Raw genomic sequence first — 27,634 nt, forward strand, 5'->3', positions numbered from 1 at the left:
AACACTAATAGAATTAGAAATACAACAACAAAATTAAATTTTAACAGTTATGTACATTGATTGAGTAGCACTGTTACTTTGAGTAGTCAATTCTTTTGAGGGTTCTTTTATATACATCAGATATTCACAACATGTTTTTGTTGAGTCAGAGCATGGAAATCTACTTGAATGTCTAAATTACTGAGTGCTAGCATCACAAAAATGTGTGTTGCTAATATTTCTTATGTCTAAGTTCACAGCCAACAGTTTGTCACCACTTCAAGTCACCCCTTCAAGGATTGCTTGTGAATTTGAAGAAAATCTAGGAGACACGGTTTCAATTTCAGTGGAACCAACTTTTCTAAACTAGTTGCATTAGTTAGTCCATACCAACTCTATTCACTCTGCCACTGCCCTACTGCTGCTTCTTTTTTAAACTTTTTTTCTGCTATCTTTATTACAAATCAGTACTCAGTCACAATTGCCTGTGCCTCCTCTTCTTCCATGGTTGGTGTTTTGGTCTTCATTGCTGATGAAAGGGAAGCTACAGCCTCTCCAACTGTTAAGAAAAGGTATTCTGCTCCAATGAAATCATGACCATCATCTGATTTTTTCAGCTTATCTATGACCTCAGCTAGAGGATTCACCAACACAATCTGTCACAATTCATTCAATTTAGTGACAGTTGAGATTTAATTCTTAGTTGTCAAGTTGTGTAATGATCAAGTTTGTCAGAGTTTAGCATACTTACCGCCACACCCTTTATTGTCAATAAGTTTTTCAAGTCCTTGAAAAGTGAGACTCCACTTGTGTCTATGGTACTCACAGCTGCAAATCCCAAAGATCATATCATTGATGTAAATCATTTATTACTGAATGTGTATCCCATTTTGCATATAAAGAATCATAATTAACTCATTTAGTTACCTGACATGTCAAGAACCAGAAATTGAAGGCAGACGTTTTCCTTTATCGTAGCTTCTTCTTCTACCCACCGATATATTCTGAAGAATAAATGTAAATGGTTAAATAACAGTGAGATAAATAACCAATGCAAATAGAAAAGTTTCAAAAAGCCTATAAAATCTGTAAATATGAAGTCAACCTCTCGTTGAGATATGTGATGTTTGCAAAGTTGATGGGAGCCTCTATACTTAAAATAAGAAAACCAGGTACTCTTATAGCTTCCTTATAATGATGAATATTTCTGTATATGTTTGTTGCTGGTATGTTCCCCAACATTACTGTTTTAGGCCTTGTAATTTGCAGCAGTACCCTTAAAACTGATAACGCGACCTGATCAACAAGATCGTATTTCTGTTGTCAATCACCATGATTAATCAAAGAGCTGTTAGAATGTTAAATCAAGAAATAAGAGCTCGTAATATTTTTCCCCAACTTGCAAAGAAGGGTCCCAAAAGTTTCCACAGATCACATAATGATTGATCTGGAGTTTCTCATCGCATTGTTTAAATTCTAAAATGCAGAAATGTGATTCATGCAAAACTAAAACGGGTCTTAGTAGCCATTATACACTCTTCACTGTTGATTGAAATTCATTGAGTATCATGAAATTAGAAAAACAACAGGGAGTGAGACTCACTTGAGTTGCGAATCTGAATAAATTTTAGTGAATAACAAATATATTTGACATCGTTAGCATTTTTAGCATAGACAAGTGTCAAGAAAATTAAAAATTAAGAACATTCAACATAATGGCAATTCCAAAACTAATATGATTGATAAGTAAGCTTTGCAAGAAAAATTGCAGAAACAATGATCTTACTGCAAGAGCTAGGCCGAGCTGGACTGAGATAAAAATGACACCAAAGAATGCAGTCAACATGACAACGAAATCGAATTTGTCTATCTTCCAAATGAGATAAGCAGAAGGAATATCAATGAGGCCAATTACTGCTGCTATTATGATTGCACCCAATATAACATTTGGTGTGTATTGAAACAATGGCATGAGAAACAGTAGTGTCACCAAGACTGTCACAGACATTACTACGTTCGACATTGCTGTTCTAGCACCTGCGTTGTGATTGATAGCTGAGCGAGAGAATGATCCTGAAGTTCATAGTTTAAACGGGTTAATAATATCTTTGATTTTGACACCTTCATACATGAGCTTCACTAATTTACAAGGCTTTTTAGGCCACGGACTTCCAACCTGTTGTAACATAGCAGGATGTTGTGGAGCCAACCACGTTCATGAATCCGATTGCCATCATTTCCTTATTTCCATCCACTTTGTAGTTTCTTATGGTAGCAAATGTTCTTCCCACTGCAATTCCTTCCTGTTTCAAAATACCAAGGCTCAACTACTGTTGATACTACCAACCAAGTTCCAAGTAGAAGAAAAAACGTGATCTATGCTCAGTTTAGTTCTATAAATAGGAGAATGGTATACACACAGTAACTTGTACAGTGAATTTTGACAACTAAGAAAGAAATGAGATGTGAAAAATGATATTATAGAAAGAGATAAATACATAAACGATGTTTTATACTGTTAGTGAGAAATGTTTTGTATGAATAGCACATGTGAAATAATAAATGTTTGTGAGAAGGATGAAACTTACTGTGAGGGATAAAATGCCAGTAATAAGGCCAGTTTTGATGGCTAGAACCAGATGATCTCCGTGAAAGAGTAGCTTATCTGCTGAAGGAGGATTTATTCCTCTGGGCAATTTTCCAATCTAGCAACCACACCAACAAGTACCAGTACATTTGGTTTAGAGTGACATTAACAAGTATTAAGAATAAGGAAATTTTAAATCTAATTCAAATTTACAAAATCGTAAATTTGTTAAGTGTGAAGTCAGGACCAATTGGGTTGGTCTTACTAGACACCTATTTTAGTAAATAAGCTTAATTATTGTGTCTCCCCTATAATCTCTATTTAAGAGATCTTTGTGTTTGTAATAAAATTATAACAAACAAAAACGTTGCTTGGCGTGCATTTTTTTCATCAAAATTTACATTCACTTATCTACTATATTTTTATTTTTATGTCTATCTTAAACTATAAGAAGCTCTTAAAATTGAGTGACATTGATTATAGAAGCCTTGGGATGGAGAGACTTACCACACTGATGCCATGACGTTGAGCCTTTATTGCAAAAGCCAGGGCAGTAGAAATGATGACAGACAAAAGAGGAGCACCAGCTGAGACCCAGAATAACTGTGGTTTCTTTATGCTCTACACAAGTTTAGTTCGGTACAACTTACTCAGTACCCTTAACCTATTTGGAAAAACCTTTTCATAAAAGAAAACAAATTCTGAAACAAAAATAAAATCATTTTTTCAAAAGGTAAAATTAAATTTTAAATAAAATAATTAATAAGAAATGATCCTTTCACAAATTAATCAAATTTCAATTTATATAAAAAAATTATTTACTTTTTGTTTCTTTTATCTAAAAGTATTTCTATGCATATGAAATTTGTGTCTTGTCAACTTCAAAATAGCATTAAAACAAATCAAACATAACATTAATGTTGAAAGTATATAATTTATTTTAATACCAAATAATAATAATACTAAATAAATTATAATTACATGAATATCAAATTTAAATATAAATTTAAAATATTTTAATACTTTAAAATACTCTATATACGTATCAATTTTTTTTATTTTATTTCAGGACAAGTCACATAAATTTTAGAAAAATAATAGATAGACACCAAAATGATAAATAACATGTGAAGAGGAAAACAAATAAAAAATATAAGCAATATAATCTGATAGAAAAAGATAAATTTAAAGAATAATACTAATAAATATTAATTAAATGTTAAAAAATAATACATATTTGTCGTTATTTTAAATTTTAATATATAGTATTGATTGTTATTTAAATTTATTAGAGTCAGTCCTAGAAATTTCTAGCAAGTAATGTATTTGATATTATAATTATACTTGTACACTATGTGACCATTAGGAAATTAAAATAGTTGAATCACTTTGACTACGGTCTTAGCCACTCTTCTTTAAAGAAAATAAAGAATATTTAAGTCAAGAGAGAATTTCACTTTTTTACGAGATTCGTTTTTTTATAAAAAAAAAATGTAGATAATAAAAATACAAACAAGTAGGGACAACTAATGGACCACTGTGATAACTGGTGTATTATTTCTTAATTTTTTTAATATATATAATATAATATAAAAACAAACATAACATTTTAAATATTTTCTAACCCTTAATTAATTAATACTTATAATGAGATGAATATAGAAATTTGCTACTTTTAAATATTAGATTACTTAATATAATCAATATTTGAATTACAATCTTATTATATATATTTATATCATTTAAACAACACAATATAAAAAATATAGTCATTTAAATTATCTTTTTTTATTTTAATATTTACTTATATATATAGTAAGTATGTGCATTTTGTAATTTATAATGATTTCGACTGAGAAAATAAAGAAATGATAGAAAATGAAAATAAAAAAATGTTAAATTTAAATGTGTTGTTCATGTGAATTTTAATGTTCCGTCTTACTCCAAATCCAATTTAATTGTTCTATACTAACATTTATTCTTAGTCCAATCCAAATTTTATTTGATAGTTGAATTATATTTTTTAATTTGAAATATAACTTGATTGAGAAAATAAAGAAACTAAAAATGTGAATACAAAAGAATGTTTAATATTTAGACTTGGTTCGCATCTCATTTAATATTTTAATTATGTTGTATATTAAATTTCTCATGTAATCTAAGAAATATTATTGAATAATTTTTGTGTAGTGATAAATTATTAAAGTTAAATTGGTATGAGCTTTTAGTTATATAGTTAAAAGAGTAAGAAAACATACCACTTGTCTTGCACCCAGCAGTAATACCAAGAAGCAAATCCCCATAACTATGGTTTGCCACGACCACTGCAAAAAAAAAGTAACATAAAATTTAAATTCAGAGTAATAAAGTATAGTGAGATGAAGAAGGAAGGGAGCAAAAAATTTAGGATGAACCTCATCTGTATTATGAAAAACAGAACTCAAAACAGGAATGAGGGCCATCTTTTTGGTGAAGTGTGTGATTCCGAGAAGACCTTTCAGCTGTTGCAGAGCTACAATTACAGCTGATCCAGCCATGAACCCAAGAAGAATCGCCTTTGATAGAAAATCAATGATAAATCCAAGCCTGCAATCATTTCACACCTTTCCTCTAGCTGTCATTTTTTCAGACCAATCTATTTCTTTAATTTTAATAATTCATCTCAATGTTTTGAGTTTGAGTTCTTATAAAGGTGAAAAAGAAAGTGCAGAGAAGGAAATGATGACCTTAGAACTCCAAGGGCTGCTTGAAAGATCCCAGCAAAAAATGTTGAAGTTAAGGCTAATTGAAGAAAGAGATCAGGTTGTGCAGTGGGAGAAACTTCCTCTGTGATCATGGATCCCAGCACTAGGGAAGCAATAGAAACGGGTCCTACTGCAAGATCCATTGAGCTTCCAAGAACAACATACACAAGGGGGGGAACAAAACTAGAGTCTGAAATATGCACCAAAAGCACTAATGAGCAAGGGTTTCTGATTTGTGAACTGAAATAAATAAGCATAGGCCACAGTGCAGGCAAAATCAACACACTCACAGAGTCCCAGAATTGCAGGAAGATTTGCAAGCTTAGCATAACTGATTCCCTGGATGACAATGCATTAATAATTTATCTTGGGTATGAAAAAAACTGAACTTGATGCAAGTTGATGAAAACAAATCATGGGGATGGGTAACCTGAGGGATGGCCAAACTTGCAATGGTGAGACCAGAAATAAGGTCAGATTTAAAGAGTTTGAAGCTGTAAGTAGGAGCCCATTGAAGCAAAGGGAAGACATATTGAGCTCCAAGGATTAGTTTTCTGTGAAGTGGTTGACCCTTAAATTGGCGAAGAGGATCATCAGGGAAAAGGATTTCTTTGATCTTGGTGATGAACTTCTCAAGACTGCTCTTGTAGGGTGGTGGAACAACTTGGTGTAAGTTCGTGGAATCCGATGAGGTTCCTTCCTCCATCGATACCTCCACGAATTCCATCTGCATGCGGCTATTTCTACGTTCCATATCTAAACCAAACTAAACTCCTCAAAGCTTTTCTTTATCTTGTGATGTCACCAATCTTAACACACCCTAACATCATATACCAAAATCTGTTAACCTAACAAATTTTATGTCTGATTCAATATAAAAAACCAGTTTATAAAATCAGATTTCTACTTACATATCACAACTTTAATTCAATATCAAAACACAGACTTAAAGGCTTTCTACTTGATTCAGTCAAGTGTTTATTTTTTAAGGACCCCTTTTAATATTTAATGATACTTTGACAATTTGTTAATTAAGATTTTAAATTTGACTTATTTTGAGTTTGAAAAATGAGAGACTTTTCACTCCCCCACCCTATAAAGTTTACACTTTTAATGTACCCATGCTATTTTTTGTTGATAAATAGATCACTTTTATCATGTGTGAGTACAGAGTACTTAGTTACTGAGTCAACCTCTCGAAATTAGAGGATTAATATTTGTAATAAACCAAATATTCAACAATTTAAATTTGGAATCATGAATATGAGAATTTTCTTTCAAGTAAATATTGATTACAATTTTGAAAATGCGTAGGTAATTGGACATAAATGAAGTAGTTCGCTAGAAATTATAATTACAATTTTCTTTTGTAAACAATTCTAAGAATAGAAAAAAGAAAATAAATTTATGCATAAATTAATTTATAAAATTTATTTCACATAAATTCTATTAATTGTGGTTGAATTATTTTAAATTATAAAAAGTTATTTCATATTTTCTTAGTATGTTCTTTTAAAAGGACTTTGAAAAGGACTTAGAAAGAAGTTTATCCAAACAAAATTATTTTGATTATGTATATACAGTTTTTCTTTTATAAATTTTGACTTTCTTTTATAAGTTTTGACTTTCGTTCATAAAAAAAAGACTGTAAAACACAATTTTTATATTATGACAAATCTTATTTTATGTTTTAAAATTTTTAGTTAAGAATAATTTGAGAAAAAGATGTTTTATGCTTTTTCACACGACTGTTCTACAAACTTTGATGTTCTGGCAAAATTCTAAACACAAGTCTTGTTAAATGCAACTCATCAATTTTATTTTATTTTTCAATCTTTTGAATTGAAATTGTTTTATTAAGATTTATAGTCCAACACTTTCAACATCTCACTAAACAACTATTATTAGTAAAAATGTAAATATTATATGAATTAAAAAAGTAATTTATTTTAAATGATTTTATATTTGTTACAGGACACTCATTTTAATGATAAGTGTTATTTCAAAACCTATAAATTAAGAATAAAATTTTCAAATATAACTAATATCAATTAATTCTCTCCAAACCTTGAATTGATTTTAACACTCACACACTAACTTTTCAACCCAGATTTTTAACTATCGAAAATCAAATAAAAATTCAAAAAAATGATTTTATATTTTAAAACTTTCGATAAGCTATGAATAAAAAAATAATTTAGTTTCATAAATGTAGAAAAGAATTAAAATTAAGATAATTAATTTTTCTAATAATTAAAAAATAATGATAAAATCCTATTTATTCCTCTTTTGTTCTCTCTCATCCATGATTTTCTTTTCTCTTTCAACCAAGTTCTTATTATGTCATTTCTCTACTTCCATTTTTTCAAGTCTCTTCTAATTATTTAAATTTATCTTACTAATTATTTAAATTTATCTTACACTAGTTGGAATGTTAAACATTGTTTTCACCCAACCATAATCATAGCAAGTGTTTGTTTGCTTGGAAAGTAAACATTTGACATATTTGTTTGCTTGGAAAGTAAACATTTAACATATATGCAAGAATTTTATGGTATAATTGAAGTTATTGTTAAGTTTAGGCATTATCTTTTAGGTCACAAGTTTCTAATTCGAATGAATCAACATATTCTTAAGAATGTATTTGATCAATCATTAGAAACATCAAAGCAACAAGTTTGGTTAAACAAGTTTGTTTACATAAGTTTGTTGGCTATTGGCTATGTCTTTACAATTGAATATAAGCCTAACAAGAAAAATCTTGTTGTTGATGCCTTCTTTACAACCAACTAGTGAAATCATTTTTAAGCTAAAAAAATGAGGTAGTTACTCTAATTCACAGCTTTCTAAATTTTTTCATTAATGTATGCTTGTGTTCACCTTTGGTTTCACACTATTCGATCCAAGATGAGTTGTTGTATTGAAAGGATTGTTTGATCATTCTTTAGAACTATTTTCTAATTCTTCATATTTTGAATTAATAACATAACTCTCTTATTGCTAGTCATTTTATGAGGCCTAAACATCATCTTGCATTGTTGCCCAATTTGTTGGTTGCCTATGCAAAAATATATCATAACGTATGATCACAACTATTTGTGTCAACAATTAAAGACTAAAACTACTTTTCCATCTAGATTTCTTCAACCCTTACTTATCACAATTTAGATATGGGAAGATGTATCAGTGGATTTCATCATATCCTTGCCTTTTTTCTCATGGGTTGACAATCATCATGGTTGTTGTATATAAACTTTTGAAATACAACCATTTTCATCCTTTAAAGATCGATTATTTGAGTAAATAAGATACTAAGTTGAAGTTGCATGAATTTTCTAAATCATTTATGTTAGATCTGACAAGGTTTATACTAGTCAATTTTGTGCAGCATTTATTAAACCTTAAAGGTATTACATTGCCAATGATCTCTTCTTATCATCCACAATCAGATGAATAATTTGAAGCTATCAACAAATGTCAGATATGTATATGAGATACTTTACCTTTGATACTCCAAAAGAATCACCAGTGCATAAAAGCTCATTTACAACATCTAATATACATCGATTTCACTGCCAAACGTTGTCCATCAAAACGCGATGACATTTTTTAAATTAAAAAAGGTAAATAGACGACGGTTTCTCATACAATCGATGTATATCCAAATTACAAAGGGAATAAACGATGGTTGTGGGGTGAAACCGTCGTCTATTAGTGCTAATTATTCAATGGTTTTACTAAAGTTTTTGTATATTTCAATACACTTAGGTATAAGTCGGGGTTTTACCTAAGAATTGTTGTCTATACATCCATTATTTACCCTAATTCGAAGCACGCAACTTACGCTTTCGTTTATTGTAAATAATTTATTGATTTTTAATTAATATTCTTTCTTCAATTGTATGTATGATTAAATTTGTTAATTTTATATTGCATGTATATTTATAATTCTTCAATACATGTTGTTATTGAGTCTAGAGGTTTTTGACCCTCGACAATTGTTTCCCGTATTACAGACCCTTAGTTTTTCGTTTGAGATTTAATACATGTATTTGCCTATTACTCCTACAATAACCTACAATAGTAATTTTTGAAAAACATCTTTTAGAAAAAAAGAGGAGGTTGTAGTGACAGTAATTGTATTGAGTCTTGAATTGTTCAGGTGGAAAGTTTGAGAAGAACAATCACATTTTATTAGTTCTAGTTTGTAACTTGTAATTGACATGTCATATATTTTACGTAATTTTGGTTCATAACATTTCATGTTATTCTTTGAGTGCATATTTGATTCTGGAGATTTAGTGTCACCACTTTCATTTTGTGCCACTTGAAGACCAATGCGAAATGCTTCCGAAATTTCGTTAAATATAAGGAATATTGATTAAAGTTATGTACTATTAAATTATAATAAAAGTGAATCTTCTCGAATGGGACAGGTTCATACCTATAATAAAAACGTGAGGTTTCATAGGCTTTAGTGAACACCTCAATGACCATTATATAAAATAATGGATCGAGATTGGATTAACTTTGTTCGCATAAGTGATGAGTATGAAAGAGGAGTAAAATAATTTATACAACTTGCGCAACGTAATGCCAATGATAGTGGTCATGATGGAGTAAAGTTTAGGTGTCCATGCATTAATCACTAGTGCAAAAAGAAGAAAAGGGTACTCTTTATTTAGTGCGGCTTTTGCGCTACCCGCTTTTGTAAAAAACGCGGTGGCATTTTTTAAATTATTTTGATTTACGAATGCGACTATTTGTATAGCCACACTTGTAAATCAAAGTGTTTTGATTTACGAATGCGGTTTTACCTTTAGCCGCATTCATAAATCCTTTTTTACCCTAAATTTTGAAGCGCGCCACACACAATTTCATACTTTCTTTCTCGTCTTTGCTTTCGTTTCGCGTTTGCGCTCTAAGTTCATCTCCTTCTACTGCATCTGCATTCCATTTATGCCAATGTAAATTTCTAGAGCTCTCTTTCTTCCTCTTCATCTTCACAAATATATGCATAGATGTTTTCGTTTTTCTTATATATGTTTTTTTCCTTGCATTGGTGGTCTCGAAGCACTATTTCATTGGCTGTCATTCGTTGCTTCCCTATCCGCCGTCGCTGCTGGCACTCCCGTGGCACTCTTCATGTATAAATCTTTTTCGTTTTTCTTACACTGTTTGGTTTCTTGCATTGCTCAGTACTCTTTCATTGCCTTCGTGGGTTCTTGTAGCTTTTTTGGTTTGCTCCGTCGCTGCTTCCCTGTCCGCCACCGCTTCCCCTGCCGTCGTCGTTGCTGGCGCTCCCGTGTCACTCTTCATCAACGTTGCCTTCACACAAGATTGGCGATGTTTTAAATTTTTTGAATTTTTTTTAATGTTTTGCCATATACAAGTGCGACTATAAGAAATAGCCGCACTTATAAATGGTATTTACAAGTGCGGCTATATAGCCGCACTCTTATCTCTTTGATATACAAGTGCATGCTGATCAAATGCGGCTATACAACCGTCCTTATAAATTTAAAATAGTCGCACTCGTTTTGTCTTTTTGCACCAGTGAATTGTTTGAACAAGAGGAGATTGGATGTTAACAAAATCAGGGAGCACCTTCTATGTGATTATGTGATGGGTTTCTACGATCTTATACAACCTGGACAGAACATGGTTAACTATTAAATTTACCAAGTGTTTTCGTATCCCCATAATATGTTTATTCCACCATGGATGATGTAGTACATGATGAAATACATGATGTTCGATTAGAAGACATAATCCGTGATGTTGGAGATGAGTCTTTTGTAGAAGCGCATGGATATGGAAGTATGTCAAGCGATGCAGAAACTCCATTATATCCTGGATCAACTAACTTCACACGGTTGTTAGTGGTGTTAAGATTGATGAATTTGAAGGCAATAAATGGATGGAAATAAAAGCTTCACGGATTTGCTTTAGTTGTTGAAGGAGATGCTTCTAGAGGGAAATACTCTATCTAATCGTAATTATGAGACTAAAAAGATTATTTGTTCGATGGGTATGGAATATAAAAAGATATATGCATGTCCTAATGATTGTATATTATACAGGAAGGGTTTTGAATTGTTGAAAATTGTCTGAGGTGTGGGTTATCACATTATAAGTTGAAACAAAAATACAATGATACTATTGAAGAGATGGAAAAGCATGGACCCCTAATGAAGGTTACGTGGTATCTTCCCATCATTCCAAGGATGAAGCATTTGTTTGCAAACCCAAATGATGCTAAGAATCTTAGATGGCATGCAGGTGAGAGGAAATGTTATGGCATGTACCACCATCCAACTGATTCTATTCAATTGAAGAAATTTAATGACAAGTTTCTCGAGTTTGGTAAAGAGTCTAGAAATATGCGACTTGGTTTAGCTATAAACGAAATGAATTTGTTTGGTAATATGAGTATGAATCACGGTTCATGGCTTGTTTTACTAGTTATTTAAAACTTACCTCCTGGATTGTGCATGAAGCAAAAATACATGATGTTGTCTATGATGATATTCAATCCAAGACAGCTAGGAAATGACATAGATGTTTATCTAAGTCCCCTAATTGAAGATTTAAAGTTAATGTGGTATCATGGTGTTGAAGTATTTGACAAATTTGGTAATGAAACTTTCAAGATGCATGCGATGTTATTTTGCACCATCAATGACTTTCCAATATATGGTAACTTATCAGGGTATAGTGTTAAGGGTCATAAAGCATGTCCAATATACAAAGAAGACACTGCTTCTCAATAATTGAAACATGGAAGGAAGACAATATATCTTTGGCATCAAAGGTTTCTTAGAAGTCATCATCCTTACCGAATGTTGAAAAAAGCCTTTAATGGACATCAAGAGACTGACAGTCCACCAACTCCATTAATTGGCGTTGAGGTTTATGAAAAGGTAAATAACATAGACCACACATTCGGTAAGTCTAAAAAGAAGTCATCTGTGAAAAAAAAATATGGAAGAAAAAATCAATCTTCTTTGATCTTTTGTATTGGTCAAAGTTAGAAGTCAGACATTGTATAAATGTAATGCATGTTGTGAAGAATGTGTGAGATAGTTTAACCCTAAACCCTAAACATGAAGACGAAGAATGGTCTAAATGCTCGTTTAGATTTGATTGAGATGAACATACGAGGAGAGTTGGCACCAATACAAGTGGTTAAGCATACATATTTTCCCCTAGCCTATTTTTGTCAAAAGATGAAAAAAAAATAAGTTGTTGTCAATCTAAAGGGTGTGAAAGTGCCTCAAGGACATTCCTCAAATGCGAATAGCCTAGTATCAATGCAAGATTTGAAGCTAATTGGGTTGAGTCTCGTGATTGTCATATTCTGATGCAACAGTTGTTGTCAGTAGCTATTCAAGGTATCTTACCAAAAAAATGTTAGACATACCATAACTCATTTGTGCTTATTTTTCTCTTTCAAGTCATTGATCTAGTAAAGTTAGATGAACTTGAAGATCAAATTGTTGTTATCTTGTGTGAATTGGAGATGTTTTTTCCTCCATCCTTTCTTGACATCATGGTTAGTTGTGCATCTGGTAAGAGAGGTTAGATTGTGTGGACCAGTGTTCTTGAGATGGATGCATCCTATTGAACGGTATATGAAAATTTTGAAAAGGTATGTCAAAAATCATTATCGTTTAGAAGCTTCAATGACTGAAAGGTACATAGCTAAAGAAAGTATTGAACTTTGTTCAAAGTACATGTCAAAATAAAATCCAATAGGTCTTCCAGCCACCTCATGGTACCACAAACATTCTATAAGTAAATGTTTATGTGGTGTACATGTGATAAATAAATCTTGATCAGAAGTCTTGTAAGCATATTTGTATATATTGAATAACAATGATGAGGTTATACCTTATATATATATGCTCATAAATCCATTGTGAAGGTGAATAACCCAAGGCAACCAGAGAAATGGGTCTTGATGGAACATAATAGAACTTTTATGCCTTGGTTTAAATACAAGGGGTTAAAGGATTCAACAACATTGGAGACCATGACCTGGTTGGCTTCTGGATTGATGTTTGATGTAATTTCTTGTACAGGTTACGAAGTGAACAATTGTATATTTTACACGAAGTTTATGGATGAAAAGAGTAAAATACAAAATTGTGGTGTTACTCTTGAAGCTGAGTCAATGCAGTTTTGCACTTCAAAAGATGCAAATCCTATAGTTGGATCAATGACATACTATGGTATTATAGAACAAATATGAGAGGTTGACTATACTAAGTTTTCTATTCCAGTTTTCAAGTGTAAATGGGTTGAAAATAAGAGTGGGGTAAAAAAGTATGAATCAGGATTCACATTAGTGGACTTTTGAAAGATAGGTTATCGGTATGAGCAATTTATAATGGTTCAACAAACATCTTAGGTTTTCTACGTCAAAGATCCTACGTTAGAACATTGGTATTTTGTTTTACGCGGGAAAAAACAAGGGGAGGCTATTAATGATGACTTGTCTAATAGTGAACAAGGTGACCCCTGTTCATTCACACCAATGATAATGAATAAAGATGACAATGTAGTTGATGTGGTACATGCAATCTGTAAATACCTTAGTGATGGAATTTACATATGAACATTCAACCCACTATGTATGAATTTAGAAATATTTGAGTTAATATTTTATGTATTTGTTTTATATGAATTTATTTCGATGCAATTTAACTAATGTTTGTTACCTAATTTTTTAACAGAAATATGGTTGACGATAAGACTCCGATTTCTTCTACCCACCCTTCTGGAATATCCACCAGAGGACCTACTAGACTCAGGCGTCTCATTGAGACGTGCTAGTAATGACATGACACCAGTCACCATTGACGTCAGCACCGAAGTGGCTTCTAGTCGTAATGTTGATATATACTTTCAGCAACTATCTTGGAGTTGTTACTCGTGAGAGGATCTCCATATTGACACCTTCATGGGATCATATGACAGAGGTCGACCAGAACATGCTATGGGAGGATATCCTGGTAATGTATACATTATTATTGTTACCATATATTGTTTTTTAATATTAATTTATCAATTTTAATTTCATGGTATATTTTTTTGCATACACATTTTGATATCCCTAATTGGAGAGTTTGAGATCAAATGCTCTATCTTCGGTCGCCATTAAATTTTATCACTTGAAAGCATAGCTGACGACGAAATATGTTTTTGGACCTTATAAAGGCCTAAATCTTTGTTCAAAGTACTCCAATATTGATGAGGAGACATGACTCCAATATTAATTTATATTTATGTATTATATTTAATTTAATATAAATGTTCTTTATTTTGTAGAAACCTCATCGAAAACCAAGTCCACAAAAGAAGCTTCTGGTTACCATTGATGATCCTATAGCTTCTGTATTATCACTGCTAAGGCTATTGGTACAAACCCACTCGAGGTTCCATGGGATGATACCTTTTTTTGGAAGAAACACTAACATCCCTCTGTATATATAAATGTCAGATGTATTATAATTTGCAGCTCAATATAACCATCATTCAATTTTTATGATGTAAGTATCTTTCACCTATATTTCAATTTACTTTATGTTAAATTATTATTGATTATGCTTTAACTAATAACTTGCAGGTATTTGTCTAGAGTTTCTATTAATGACGGGAATCAAGATGTCTATGGATTCCTTGATCCCTATTTCATTAATCCAATTGAAGCAAAGAAAGATGAAACTCGGTCATACATCACCAACACTCTGATTGAAGTGGGAAAACAAATATATCTTTGCCCTTATATTAAGGAGTAAGTTCAATTATAAGTCGTCAATTATTAGTATTTCATGTTTTAAATATTTACTAACTATTTTCATGGATGATGTAACGGCCACTAGTAGTTACTTGTTTTATTCGTAGTTGATAACATTGTTGTGTGGTCTTGTTCACTGCACAAGAAGCCATCCACACATCTAAAGCAAATAGTTTATGTGTAATTACATTATAAACTTACCTGCTTATAATACTTAAACATCTACTAACAAGGTTTTTTCTATTAATCAAGGCATGGTGTAGATATAACATACTCAGAAGTCGACCCAATGCAAATTATCAAAACCTAACATGGTTGAACCTAAAGGTTTGTAATTTTTGTCTTCTTCTTTCCATTGTTTATCAAAATATCAATATTAAATTTTAATTTATATTAAATTGTAGTGTAATAAACAACCGGAGGCTATGAGTGTGGCTACTACATTATGCAATGGATGGTTACCATTGTAAGACTAGGCCTTCGAAAAGATTGAAAGTATGTAATAATATTTAAATTATTCTTTATAATAAAAGTATATTTATCTTAACACTAATTTGAACCTTATTTTGTAATGCAGTTCTTTACAGATGAGTAACCACTGCCTTTGGAAGCCTTAGATTATGTGAGAAATGCTTGAGCCATATATTTCGTTAATTACTATAACTCTAGGATAGCTAATGAATAGTATATGAATTAGAAAGCTAGGAATATGTATTAGTGTTTGTAATACATTTTATCACTATATATATTTTGCTTCTTTGCATGAATGTGTCTGAATTTATTCATCTAGTTGGGTTTTTAAATGAACAAGTTAGTTAAGAAGGGAAAACTGATACAACCCAATTAGCCAAGCAGATGACCAAGGATACAAGAGACAATTCACACTAGGATTAGTCATCTCAACATTCAAGACAAGACTCCACCAAATATCAGAAGGACCTCAGCAGAAGAAGAATCGGGCATAGAACAAAACATCAAATGTTCTTTCTTCTGTTCTTTTTATAAGACAAAAAAATATTTGTAAATAAATTGGACTCTCTTTGGGGGTCCAAATAGAAGAATAGGTTATAGTATGTTCACATAGCATAATGGGAGTGTACTTAGCGAAATGGGTTTGTGCCAAGCCCACTTTTCAAGACAAGGCACCTAGGTTTAGGAAGGTTAACCTACCTTCTAGAAGTTGTGCCTAAGGGGTGACTTTGACCCTAGTCAACACCCTAGGCCGCCCCTTTCCCTTTCGATTCTTACCCTTCACCCATCTTGCTCGCCAAGGCACCCCTCACTATAAATAGGGTGCCTTGCCTCATGTATTGCGACATTGAATTTTGAAATAGAAAGGAAACTCTGCAAAAGTGATTACTGAGCTTAGTCTCCTAGTATTTTGGGTCTTATCTTGAGTTGTGTGAGCACTTTAAGTGGCAGATCTTCCTCACTTATATTGGGTTTCCCACCCTCCAAGTAGTGTGACCATTCTCTCCATTCTCCATAAGCTTCCTTCACCTTTTTTCCTTTCCTTCCTTTCATTTACTTACATTCCTTCTTTATGTTATTGTTTATGTCTTTTCCAATTCGGTAATCTTCTTTCATTCTTTGCTTCATTTGTTCTTTAATTTTCGCTCTATTAACCATAATCACCATATAATCGTTTTCCTTTTGTCCTATAGAAGTGAACCTTCACACTTACTTAACCACTTGGTTAAGTTCGTGTCCAGTGGGGATCTTCTTTGGGTTCTCACCATACATTACTAAAAATAAAAAATCATAAACAAAGTGCAACCGATAAAATGTGTCAATCTAAAATCAACTCACATAAAAAAATGCATAAAATAGAATGAACTAAAAAAAAGACCATTATAGACAACATTTATGCCCATAATTTCCGTTTATACCTCTCAAGAAAGGGGTATAGACGACAATTTTGTACAATAATCGTCATTTATACCCTTTTATGGGACTGTGTAAACTCATATTTGATTTTCGTTATACATTGTAGTTGTGAAAAGAATCATCATCTAGATGTGACTTATAAACGACGGTTTTGGAATTGTTGTCTATACCCCAAAGGTATAGACTATATGCTTAAAGATTGCGGTTGCAAAATCGCTGTCTAATTGCTAAAAAAAATTGTTATCGAAGACCTTTACTGCATTAGTGAATGGACTATGTTCTTTCCATTTATGAGTATTGGCATAAGACATATTTTTAGACTAGTATAAATATGACCCCTTCAAGGTTGTTTATGGTTGGAACCCTCCAACATTATCCAAATATGAATAACATAACAATGATCCTTCTTCATTGCAAGAGCTACTTCAATAACATGATTCAATTTTGGCTCAATCGAAGCTAAATTTACTCAAAGCTCAAGAGAATATCAAGAAACAAGTAAATATTAAATGTCAACACATGGAGGTCTACTTAGGAGACTTGCTTTTGGTGAAGATTCAACATTATAGACAATATTTGATTACTCTCTACAAGAAAAAAAGTTGTTAAACATATTTTGGCCTATTTCCAATTATTCAAAAACTTGAAAACATTTCTTACTTGTTTTTGGCCTATTGTTTTTATTGTTAAGATTCAACTAGTCTTTTATGTATCCCAATTAAAGCATTGTAAGTGAACCTATAATCAGGGTTATCATCATTGCTGCCAACTGCCACTATGTTATAGGGCCAATGTCGTGTCCTTTGTCTTGAGATAAATGATTATTCTTCTAGTTTGACAACAAATACTAAGAGTTCTTATACATTAGGAAGGTAGTGATGAATCAAAAATAACTTATGAGGATGTGCAACTCGTACAACATGAGTATCTAACAAGTGCATGGATTGGAACATGATAAATCTTTCTTTCTTTTAAATATTTGTAAAAAGGAAGGATCCCAACAAAGAATTAATCTTTCTTTTAGTTGTTGAATCTCTCTTTAATTTCTTAATGTGTGATATTTTTTAATCTTCATTTCTAACGAATCAAAATAATCCTTGAATTGATTAAAAGATATTTTTAATTAAATAGAATTCGTTGTTTGAGTGAATCTAGATCACGTAGAATCATATTGAAGATTTGATAGTACATTTCATACCTCACTAAAAAAATTGAACCTTATTTCCCAACCATACATTGTCTAACCAAATCCAATTTATCTTGACATGTTCCTAAAAAAATTTAATTTGTGTGGACTATTCTCCCAACTAACGACGAGATCTTGAGAGAATTGCTACATATGAAGTTGAACAACTTTGCAAAGAAATAGGCTATTTGTTGTCAAGAAATTTCTAGAAACCTTCACAACATTTATGAAACCTTAGAAAAAGCATAAAATGAATTCAGTGTGCAAATCTAATCATGAAATTTCTCTTAATTCTAAAATGTGCAAGTTGGTCCTAAGAAGTTGAAAGCAAAAGCTAGCTCGAGCAATTCAAGTCCAGACTGTTTCTTTCTGCACCTGCATGTGTTCTTTTGCCACCCGCATACAACACATGAAAATACCTTTTTATCCTTCTTGTGCTACCCCCATATTTTGGATTACATAATCCGGAAGTTAATTTCGGATTCCGAAATAGCTTACGAATTATGTAATTTGGAATATATTTTTAAAAAATGGTATTTCAGATTATATAATTTGGAAGTCTGGATTTGAGAGTAGCTTCCGGATTATGTAATCCAGACGCACATTTGAAAAAGGCTTCCAGATAACATAATTTGGAAGTTAATCTCATATTAGAAAAGACTTCTAGATTATGTAATTCAGAAACTAATCATGCATTTGAAAAAAGGCTTATGGATTATGTAATTGAAAGCTAATTACGAATTTGAAAAAAGACTTCCGGATTACATAATCCAGAATATTATAGAAGAGATTTTTGAAAATACCAAAATTTATGGAGGTGTGAAAAGAATATATGAAGGTGCATGAATAAACAGTCCAAGTCCAAATTCAATTTATTTTGGCCCAACCCATGAAAGCAATTTTGATATGTTTGACATATTTTTCTTATTTTTTTTAATTACTTTAAATTTGAGTTTATTTCTACACTTATGTTTGTGTGTAGATAATAAAAATCCAACTATGTAAAATTCTCTCGAAGTAAATAAGCATATGAGACCGACGATGAGACCAAGAAAGAGACTTGATGAGGACCTAGAAAGTAACTTAAGACTATAATAGAAATTGTGTATTTTGTATTTGTTTCTATATTTTTGTAATTAGAAACTTTATTTAGACATTAATTGCTATTAGATTATTTAAATTTTTTATTGAAATGGTCTAATTAGTGTATAAATGTAGTAGTCTTATATTCATAAAATAAAAAACCTATTGATGTCTTATTGAAAGTTTAAACTAATTTTGAAATAGAAACTTCCTGTCTAAAAAGAAACTCTGTTTTAAATTTTTGTCGAAAACTTTTGTTTCTTATCTTTTAACTTACTATATTTTGAAGTGACAAATCTTCACCTAACAATCATTCATGATTATGATTATTTTTTTTCATTCGAATTTTTTAATAGTTCGTTGAAAATTATTAGAAATAATCATTCTTTCTAATTCTTGATCTTGGAAACAAGGTTACTTTCAATATGAATGATAGTACCATGAAACCAAATGGAATAGGAGCAAAAGTGACCAATAATGACCAAAGAAATTTTGTTATTCACAGTGTGTGATTTCTACATAAAAGAATTTGAACTCTAAGGTTACTTGCAATTTTGTATTACTGGGAGACATGAGTATAACCCAACACCACATTAGAATCTAAAACTTTGATAAATATTTTTTGTTCAAGAGATAATAATCAATTTTCTATTCTCTAAATGAATTCATTTATTATTTATTTAATTATTTTTGGCACATGGATAAAGTTGGTTCTTTTTAGCCAAGTTTTATTAATTTTTAATGAAATTCAAATTTACAAAAAATAAATTTATGAAAGGGTATGAAGAATATCCAAGAGATATATATATATCCAAGACAACTTACGTAATTAATAAAATATGTCAAAAGTGTAAATATATATATATATATATATATATATATATATGTATGTATGTGTGTAACATTGAAATGTGGGAAATTGCAAAGTTACAACCAGGCTCAAAATTTTAATTTAAGAACAAATAGAAAAAATTCTTAATCAGGATAAAAATAGAATTATTATACCAAGCACTAATAATTAGTGAGTGAAAATATAAGTAAATTGAGAAGTTTATAAAAATAATTAAAGCTGTATTTTATCTAATTACTATACCTGACGTAAAAAATATCATGGCAATTACCATAACAAAACAGAATATCTGAGAGACACCATAAAAATAATAAAGTATGATATTTTATTTAAATAAGTATATTATTAATGTAAAATTTCTACTAATAAAATTTAAATTATTTTTTTTATATATAAAATTTAAAATCTTACTCAAAACATCTAAGTTATTTTCACTAGCATAAAAAACTTCTTTGATATTAAAAATAAAGTTACGCCTATAAAGTATGTTATATATATATATATATATATATATATATATATATATATATATATATATATATATATATATACCGCCCTGATGGTCGGGTGTGATGACGCGGCATCCTGCTACAGTGTAGGCGTGTTGACAAGGCGTCAGGTTGGCAGAAAGGAAGGAAGTCGGGGGGCACGTGTAGTCGCCAGTTGTTAAGCTGGCGTGTTCCGACTTCCAGCTTACCAGAATGGGCGATCGCCAGGTTGAAGATGAAGTCGCCAGATGTAGACCCAGGCGACCAAGCAGTCGGAGATCGCCAGAACAAGCACATCGCCGAAGATGAAGGAGAAGCAGGTTACGAAGGCGGCCGGCGAGACCACAGGGAAGGTGTATGAAGGCCCCTAACTCGCCAGTTCCAGTAGAGATCGCACTCCTAAGTTAGCTATGCACTGGGCAGTACCATGCATAAGTAACTTAGCCAAAATGAGAGTAGAAGCAGCGCCAAGTCAGGGAGCCTCCAGATGATGGCACGTGTACAGTTGGATGCGAGCCACGTGTCCAAGTCTGTAACTACCAGGAGAGAGAAAGCCACCAGGTATATAAGAGTTCTTAACAAACTTTCTGAGGTACGCACGTTCAGTTCATACACTTTACGCTTGCGAGTGATAGAGCTAACTGTGAGAGAGGATTTGCACGGTTCCAGTTCTCTTAGTTTTTGGTGATACCGTCACTGACTTGAGCGTTGGAGTGCGATTGGCCGCAGCGGCGCCGCGCTGTTTCTTTGCAGGTTCTTGAGATAGATCCGAAGAGGAACGGAGGTGAGAAGCGGTGCGCACGTCGATCCTTTGACGAGGCAGTTTCCAGCGTTCCGGTCAACAGGCAAGATCAATATATATATATATATATATATATATATATATATATATATATATATATATTTTATTTTTTTATTTTATTTTATTTTTTGGCATACTTCTAACATTTTTTTAAAATAAGAATACTTTTTTTGTTGTATCCTTTTCTACCCAAAGAGTTTAAATAATGTCCTGCAAAACCTAACTTCATTAATTAAGCCTATAGCGTTGACATTACTTAGGTAATAAATATTTTGATTGATCTCTAAGGTTCTCCCAAAGTGTATTTAACACCACTTAGGTTGCATTTATAATTTTCTTTAATAACAAAAATATTAATTACAAAAAGTAAAAGAGATAAGAGATTCTTAAGGTAATTTAATAAAATGTTGACTTAATATGCATACTATTTTTAAGTTGCTAATGTGTTAACTTGTTATAAAAATTTTGGTGACATATTACCACATCACATCAGTCACGTCATTAATTTTTTAACTAAATATTCGTCAACTTTATAACAAAACTAAATTATTACGTTTTAAAATAAAAGGGGGAAGTAAATACACTAGATTATTTTTCTCTATTGTGCCATGGACTTATAAGGATTTATCAGTGAATAAGAAAATCTAAGTTAGATGCACTGGTTTGCCACTATCCTTCGTCAGAGAGTGCATAATTTATGGATTGAGTAGAAGGATAAGAAAGACTCTCAGAACTGAAGATGAGGGACTTCAACAATGTAGCAACACAGGGTTTCACCACCGTGCAGGGATGCCATCGATGAAGGAAGATGGTGGAGGAAACCAATCTTCACATCATAGCTATAAGGGGGAAAGGTCAGCAACTAGGGAACCGATAAATATGAACATGGAGAGACTAGGACACTCAAATGTTGACTACAAAAATAATTTCAATTTTAATTTTAATACAAGTTGAGAAACCTTAAAAAATTATATAATACAAGTTGTGGCAGGGAGAAGTCCAAACGGTTGCAACACATCCTTCATAACTTTAGTATCTAAAGTAAGTGACCATTAAACTAGAAAAATATAGATATATTTTTTTTGGGTGATATACAAAATCATTTTTGAAGTGCTAGCTAAAAGAATCAAGAGATTATTGCCTACTGTTATAGGAAGTTCTCAAACAACATTTCTAAAAGGTAAGGAACTCTTAAATAGTATTTTGGTGGCAAATGAAGTGGTAAAGAATATAAAAAGGAGAAGAAATTTGGGATAATAATTAAGGTGGTTTACGAAAAAGTCTATGATTTAGTTAGGTCGGAATTCATGTACTATATGATGATGAGTAGATTAGGATTTAATGAGAAATGGATTAATTAGATAAGAGGATGTATTCATTCTTTGTTTTGTTTCAATTTTGGTAAATAGAAGACCGAGATAGGAGTTTAAACCAACTAAGGGACTAAGACAAGGTCCAATGACTCATTTTCTCTTCCTATAGTAGTTGTAGAGGGTTTAACACGACTAGTTAGAAAGGCAACAAAGCATAAATTGCTACAAGGGGTGAAATTAGGAAAAAAATCAAGTTGAGATGAATATTTTGCAATTCACATATGATACATTGTTGGTATGAAAAGCTAACTACCAAAATATCCTAACTGTTAAGTTTATCCTAAGATGTTTTGAGTTAGCTTCTAGCTTAAGAGTGAACTTCCACAAAACAAAGATAGGAGTTGTAGGTGTGGATAGAGGTATGTTGGACAACTTTTCTAAGACTTTGAAATTGTTGTCAAATGCCTATTCTAGTTAAGTATTTGGGAATGCAAGTAAGGGGAATCCAAGGAAAAAACAATTTTAGGATGAAATTATACATAAGATTAAGAAGAAACTTACAAAAATGGAAGGGAAAATCTTTAACATATGCTGGTAAAGAGTATGCTTGATAAAGTTACTTTTTACATCAATTCCAGTGTATTATCTATTTCTTTAAAGCACCTACATATGTATGTCAACATATCACTAAGATTCAGAGGAACTTTTTATGGGGTGGGGAGCGGATAGTAAAAAGATAGCATGGATTAATTCGAAAAACTTGTGTAGACCAAAGAAGGAGAGAGGGATGGATTAAAGGAAGTTAATAAATTTAATTACGCTCTCTTAACAAAATGGAAGTGGAGACTTAGGACCGAAACCACAGGTATTTGGAGAGATATTCTATTGAAAAATATTGTGATGCAAAAGGTAATAATCATAAAAAAAAAAGTGTCAAAACACAATTATACTAGTGGATGGACATTTGTAAGGTGTGTGGGGAAGGGGAAAGTGAAAACTAGTTTGATAAGCAATTTGTATGGAAAGTAGGAGTTGAGAATAAGGTAAAATTATGGAATGATAAATGGATAGGGGAAGCCCCACTTAGATAAAGGTTTCCTATAGGTTATTTTCTATTTCAAAAGATAAAGACAAATTGATTGAACAAATAGGAAGGTGGACACAAAGAGGATGTTAGTGGAATCTAGAATGAAGAAGGGAAAGTTTTGAGTGGAAAATGGAACAACAAGAACAACTGATGAATGAAATAAACACAATGCAACCAAAGAGAAATACTCTAGAAAAAAGGAATTGAATTGGGAAAGAGGATAATTTTTTTCCAGTTAAGTCAACATATGCAATATGACAAAGTAACTGCAACAACGTAAACAATGTCATTCTTGGCTCTTTATAGCCAGTTAAAGCATCTCCTAACACACAAATGTTTGCATGGAGAGTTATGTTGGGCAAAATCTCAACCAGGGTGTGTTTAGCTAAAAGAGGGCTCAATCTAATAACCATAATCTATCCTTTGTGTAATGAAGTTGAGGAAACAATCCAACACCTGTTCTTTAAATGTAAGGAACAAACTCATTATGGACTATGTGCAGTAGATGAGTGGGAATCCAGTTAGCCTTACACATAGATCCTAAGTGTCATTTCAAACAATTATATATATTCCAGATTACTCCAAAGGAAAATGATATTTGGAAGGGACTATGGATTTCTATTATCTGGTGTGTTTAGGAGTACAAGAATAAAGTAGTATTTATGGAGGGGAGGGTAGATGAAGAAGATATTTTTCACATGGCTCATCTCAAGGCCTAAAACTACATGAAATGCAAAATATCAGCAGTCAAATTCTCATACACTGATTGGGTATCATGTCCAATACATTGCTTGAGATCATTGAGGTAACTCAAAGATACACAATTGCACAAAACTCTAGTTTCAAATGTTGAATTCATTATATTTGTTGATTTTCTGAATAACCTCTTGCAATGTATAGTTGTTATTTTGTTTGCCTATGTAAGGAGGTATTGTGCTAATACTCTATTCTACAAGGACAAAATTCAATTGTGTTTTTATGAAACGGTTAGGAAGATAGCATGCAACAAGGAATTCATTACATCAATCCAGCTTTAGCATAATCAAATATTTGTCTTTTGCATCTGAGATGCTAGAAGTGGGAAATCATGGGAATACAGTGGATGCGACAATTTGTAGATTTGGTCAATTGTGCAAGTCACATGAAGGATGTGTGCATCTTTTAGAGGATGAATCACTAATCATGAATGGGATATTTTCTCCATCATTTAGAATAAAGAACAACTCAAAAGAGTTAACTGCTAAGAAATTTTCACAAGAAAACTTGAAGGACTACGAAAACAAGGAAATGTTTTGCTAAGTTTTAGATTCCCTTCTGCAGTTTTTAAGTCTAAGTATGTAAGGAGGTTGCGAATCAGTGGCAGTGGAAACAAGAAAAAATTCAGAGGTGGCCTCAGAAAAGCAAACAAGAACCATAGAGAGTTAAGTTGCATGACATTTTTCTACTGCACTTTGCAAGCAATACTTTGTCACATAGTTTTTATAGGGTCAAATTTGATGTATTAAGTTTTGGTTTTGTCTAGAAGTTGTTATTGGTAGTCAACTATGAACTATTCATTCTACTATCCAGATTTGTTTTATTTTATTTAGGGATGCGGATTTGGTTAGGAGTACATGACTCTTTGTGTAAGGGTTGGAGCATCTCTGAAATGCTCCTTTTAATTTAATTCATTCATTACATATAAGAAAATCGAGAATTTTAAAAATAGTTATTAAACTTAATACAAATAAACTTAATAAGTTATTTTTCTAATTCCTATTTGGGAAAAGACAATGAAGATAAAAAAAAATGGTTATGTAATAAACTCATCCAGATGTTTTAATTTCATCTCCCTAATTTTTATCTTTTTATGTTTTGACATCTTCTATCTTTAATCAGATTGTAAATACAATCGTGTACTTTGAACCACATAAGCAAAATTCCATTGCTTCACATATTCATGTTCTCATCTTCATCTTTAAGATTAAGAATAACTAACTATTTCTCTTGAAGTTTGTGATTTAAACTTTCTAAATGCATATCAAGATTTTTTAAATATTCAGACAATTCTTGTGTTAGTTTTAATCATTTATTCTAATACTGGGCTACTATTCTTAATTGATAAATTTGGAAAAGCCCTTTATTATATTCATCTTGTATAAGATATAAGTTTGTACCACCATAAGCCTTTTGGTAATGGTAATAACTACAACGTTTAGGCAAGGTTGATGAAAAAAAATACCTTTGATCTCTAAGTGAAAAAGAATTTAAGTTTTACATGGATAATAATTTCCATCATAATTTTATTATAGTTTTGATGTTTGGTAAAGATGAAAAAAATTTAATCTATTACCGAAACTTGAATTCTATTTCTTCATCCATAACAAGAAACATCATTCATCAAAAAGTTAATGGAAGTTTTGGAGAGCTTATGTGTGTATGAAATCCCACGTTATGGCTAATAAAGTTGCTACCTCCTCCTTTAATGCATACATTGAATTCTTGTTCACTAAAGGACTTTTAACCCAATCTCATTTTTCACTTCCTTTCCAAGTCAAGCATGAATGACATATTCCAACCTTAAACCTAGGATTTTAGACTAGTAACTAAAAAATTAACCCATTCTTGTTTAATATTTAAAAGAAAGTTGGCTTTGTAATCAACTCACCCCATGTTTTGACCTAATATTAAAAAATTTATAAATTAAAAGTATAGTTTTGTTAAATGATAAACTTTAAACTAAATATTGTAATTATATACACATTGTCAAAATGAAGAAACACAAATCCTTAGGCATGCTATGAGAAGAAATTGTTATTGGGAAAAATATTGTCTTTAGTGTTAAACTATACCCAACAAATTAGTATTTTAAGTGAAGATACTCCAACATAAAAAGTGAAAAAATATTTAAAAATTGGTCAAGAAAATTATGAACATACATTCTCTTCAAATGTCATTATATGACGATAGAAAACATGAAGATATTAATAATTTATATAAATTAAACTATGTAAATACACATTGAAGTAAACAAAACTAAAATTGTTTACAATAACCATGGATACATCCATACAAGCATGCTTGAGTTTGGAACTAACCTGTTTTATTTTATATCCACAATATTGTCTTCTTTTAAAATCATCAGATAGAACCATTGCTTCATCACCCAATTAGCTATACCACCAGAAAGACCATTGATGGTCACAAGTTTCAAATTGTTCTCCTTGTTAGACTTTCAATATTTGGCTATTGGCAGGGGAAGGGTAGAAAGGGTGAAGGTGAAGATGATGTTATTTGGAGAGTTAGAGAGAAGGAGATTTTCTGTAACATTTCCTTATGAGTAATTACATGTCGTACATGTTTTCTTCAAGATCGCACCACACAATTTTTTTCTACACTTCACAATTATATTGACTGGTACGAAGTCATCTTTTGACCAAATTTTTACCACACATAGTCTTTTCTTTTTTTGCATTAAATATTTTGATATTTTAAGTTGAGGGGAGGAGGTAGGGTGGGGAATCTAAGGGAGGGAGAATTTTAAGGGAGTTTAAATTATTATTTTCTTTTCTTATATATAATTTTGAATTGAATTTTTCTAATCAATATGATGGTTAAGACTAAATTTAATTACACGGTTGAAATAACAAGTTTTTTCTTTAATAAAAAAAGAAATACATGTCTTCAATGAATGGGTATTGTAGATAATTATAAGGGTTTTTATTTCTATTGTAAAAATTTTGACGATTGATAATATGTATAATCAAATTTAATTTAGTACTATAAAATTCAACAATTGAGATAAAATTTTAAAGGTTCAAGTGACAAGGTAAATTTTTTTATTGAT

General features: G+C 31.4%; 1 protein-coding gene across 1 annotated transcript; it reads right to left on the reverse strand.

The window, feature by feature from the left end:
* Window positions 1–27,168, reverse strand: LOC137809638 (probable sulfate transporter 3.3). The gene is made up of 14 exons (XM_068610739.1): window positions 26,886–27,168; window positions 5,741–6,130; window positions 5,601–5,649; window positions 5,293–5,500; window positions 4,981–5,152; window positions 4,825–4,890; window positions 3,074–3,187; window positions 2,568–2,684; window positions 2,156–2,282; window positions 1,766–2,052; window positions 1,085–1,275; window positions 907–983; window positions 731–807; window positions 1–635 (listed from the first exon to the last, which is right to left on the reverse strand). The coding sequence occupies exons 2-14, from the start codon at window positions 6,062–6,064 to the stop codon at window positions 444–446; spliced, it is 2,001 nt and encodes a 666-aa protein (XP_068466840.1). The 5' UTR covers window positions 6,065–6,130; window positions 26,886–27,168; the 3' UTR covers window positions 1–443.
* Window positions 27,169–27,634: the final 466 nt, after the last annotated feature.

Source organism: Phaseolus vulgaris, chromosome 2, assembly GCF_000499845.2.
Source record: "Phaseolus vulgaris cultivar G19833 chromosome 2, P. vulgaris v2.0, whole genome shotgun sequence".
NCBI lineage: Eukaryota > Viridiplantae > Streptophyta > Magnoliopsida > Fabales > Fabaceae > Phaseolus > Phaseolus vulgaris.

What these genes read in the sequence shown, in the direction of transcription:
- LOC137809638 (XM_068610739.1), bottom strand. Translation starts at nt 6,064, where the DNA reads ATGGAACGTAGAAATAGCCGCATGCAGATGGAATTCGTGGAGGTATCG. An exon ending in TGCTGGGTGCAAGACAAGTG is followed by an intron (nt 3,188 to 4,824) that starts GTATGTTTTCTT and finishes AAACTTGTGTAG; the next exon opens with AGCATAAAGAAACCACAGTT. An exon ending in AGCTCGGCCTAGCTCTTGCA is followed by an intron (nt 1,276 to 1,765) that starts GTAAGATCATTG and finishes CTTGTTGATCAG; the next exon opens with GTCGCGTTATCAGTTTTAAG.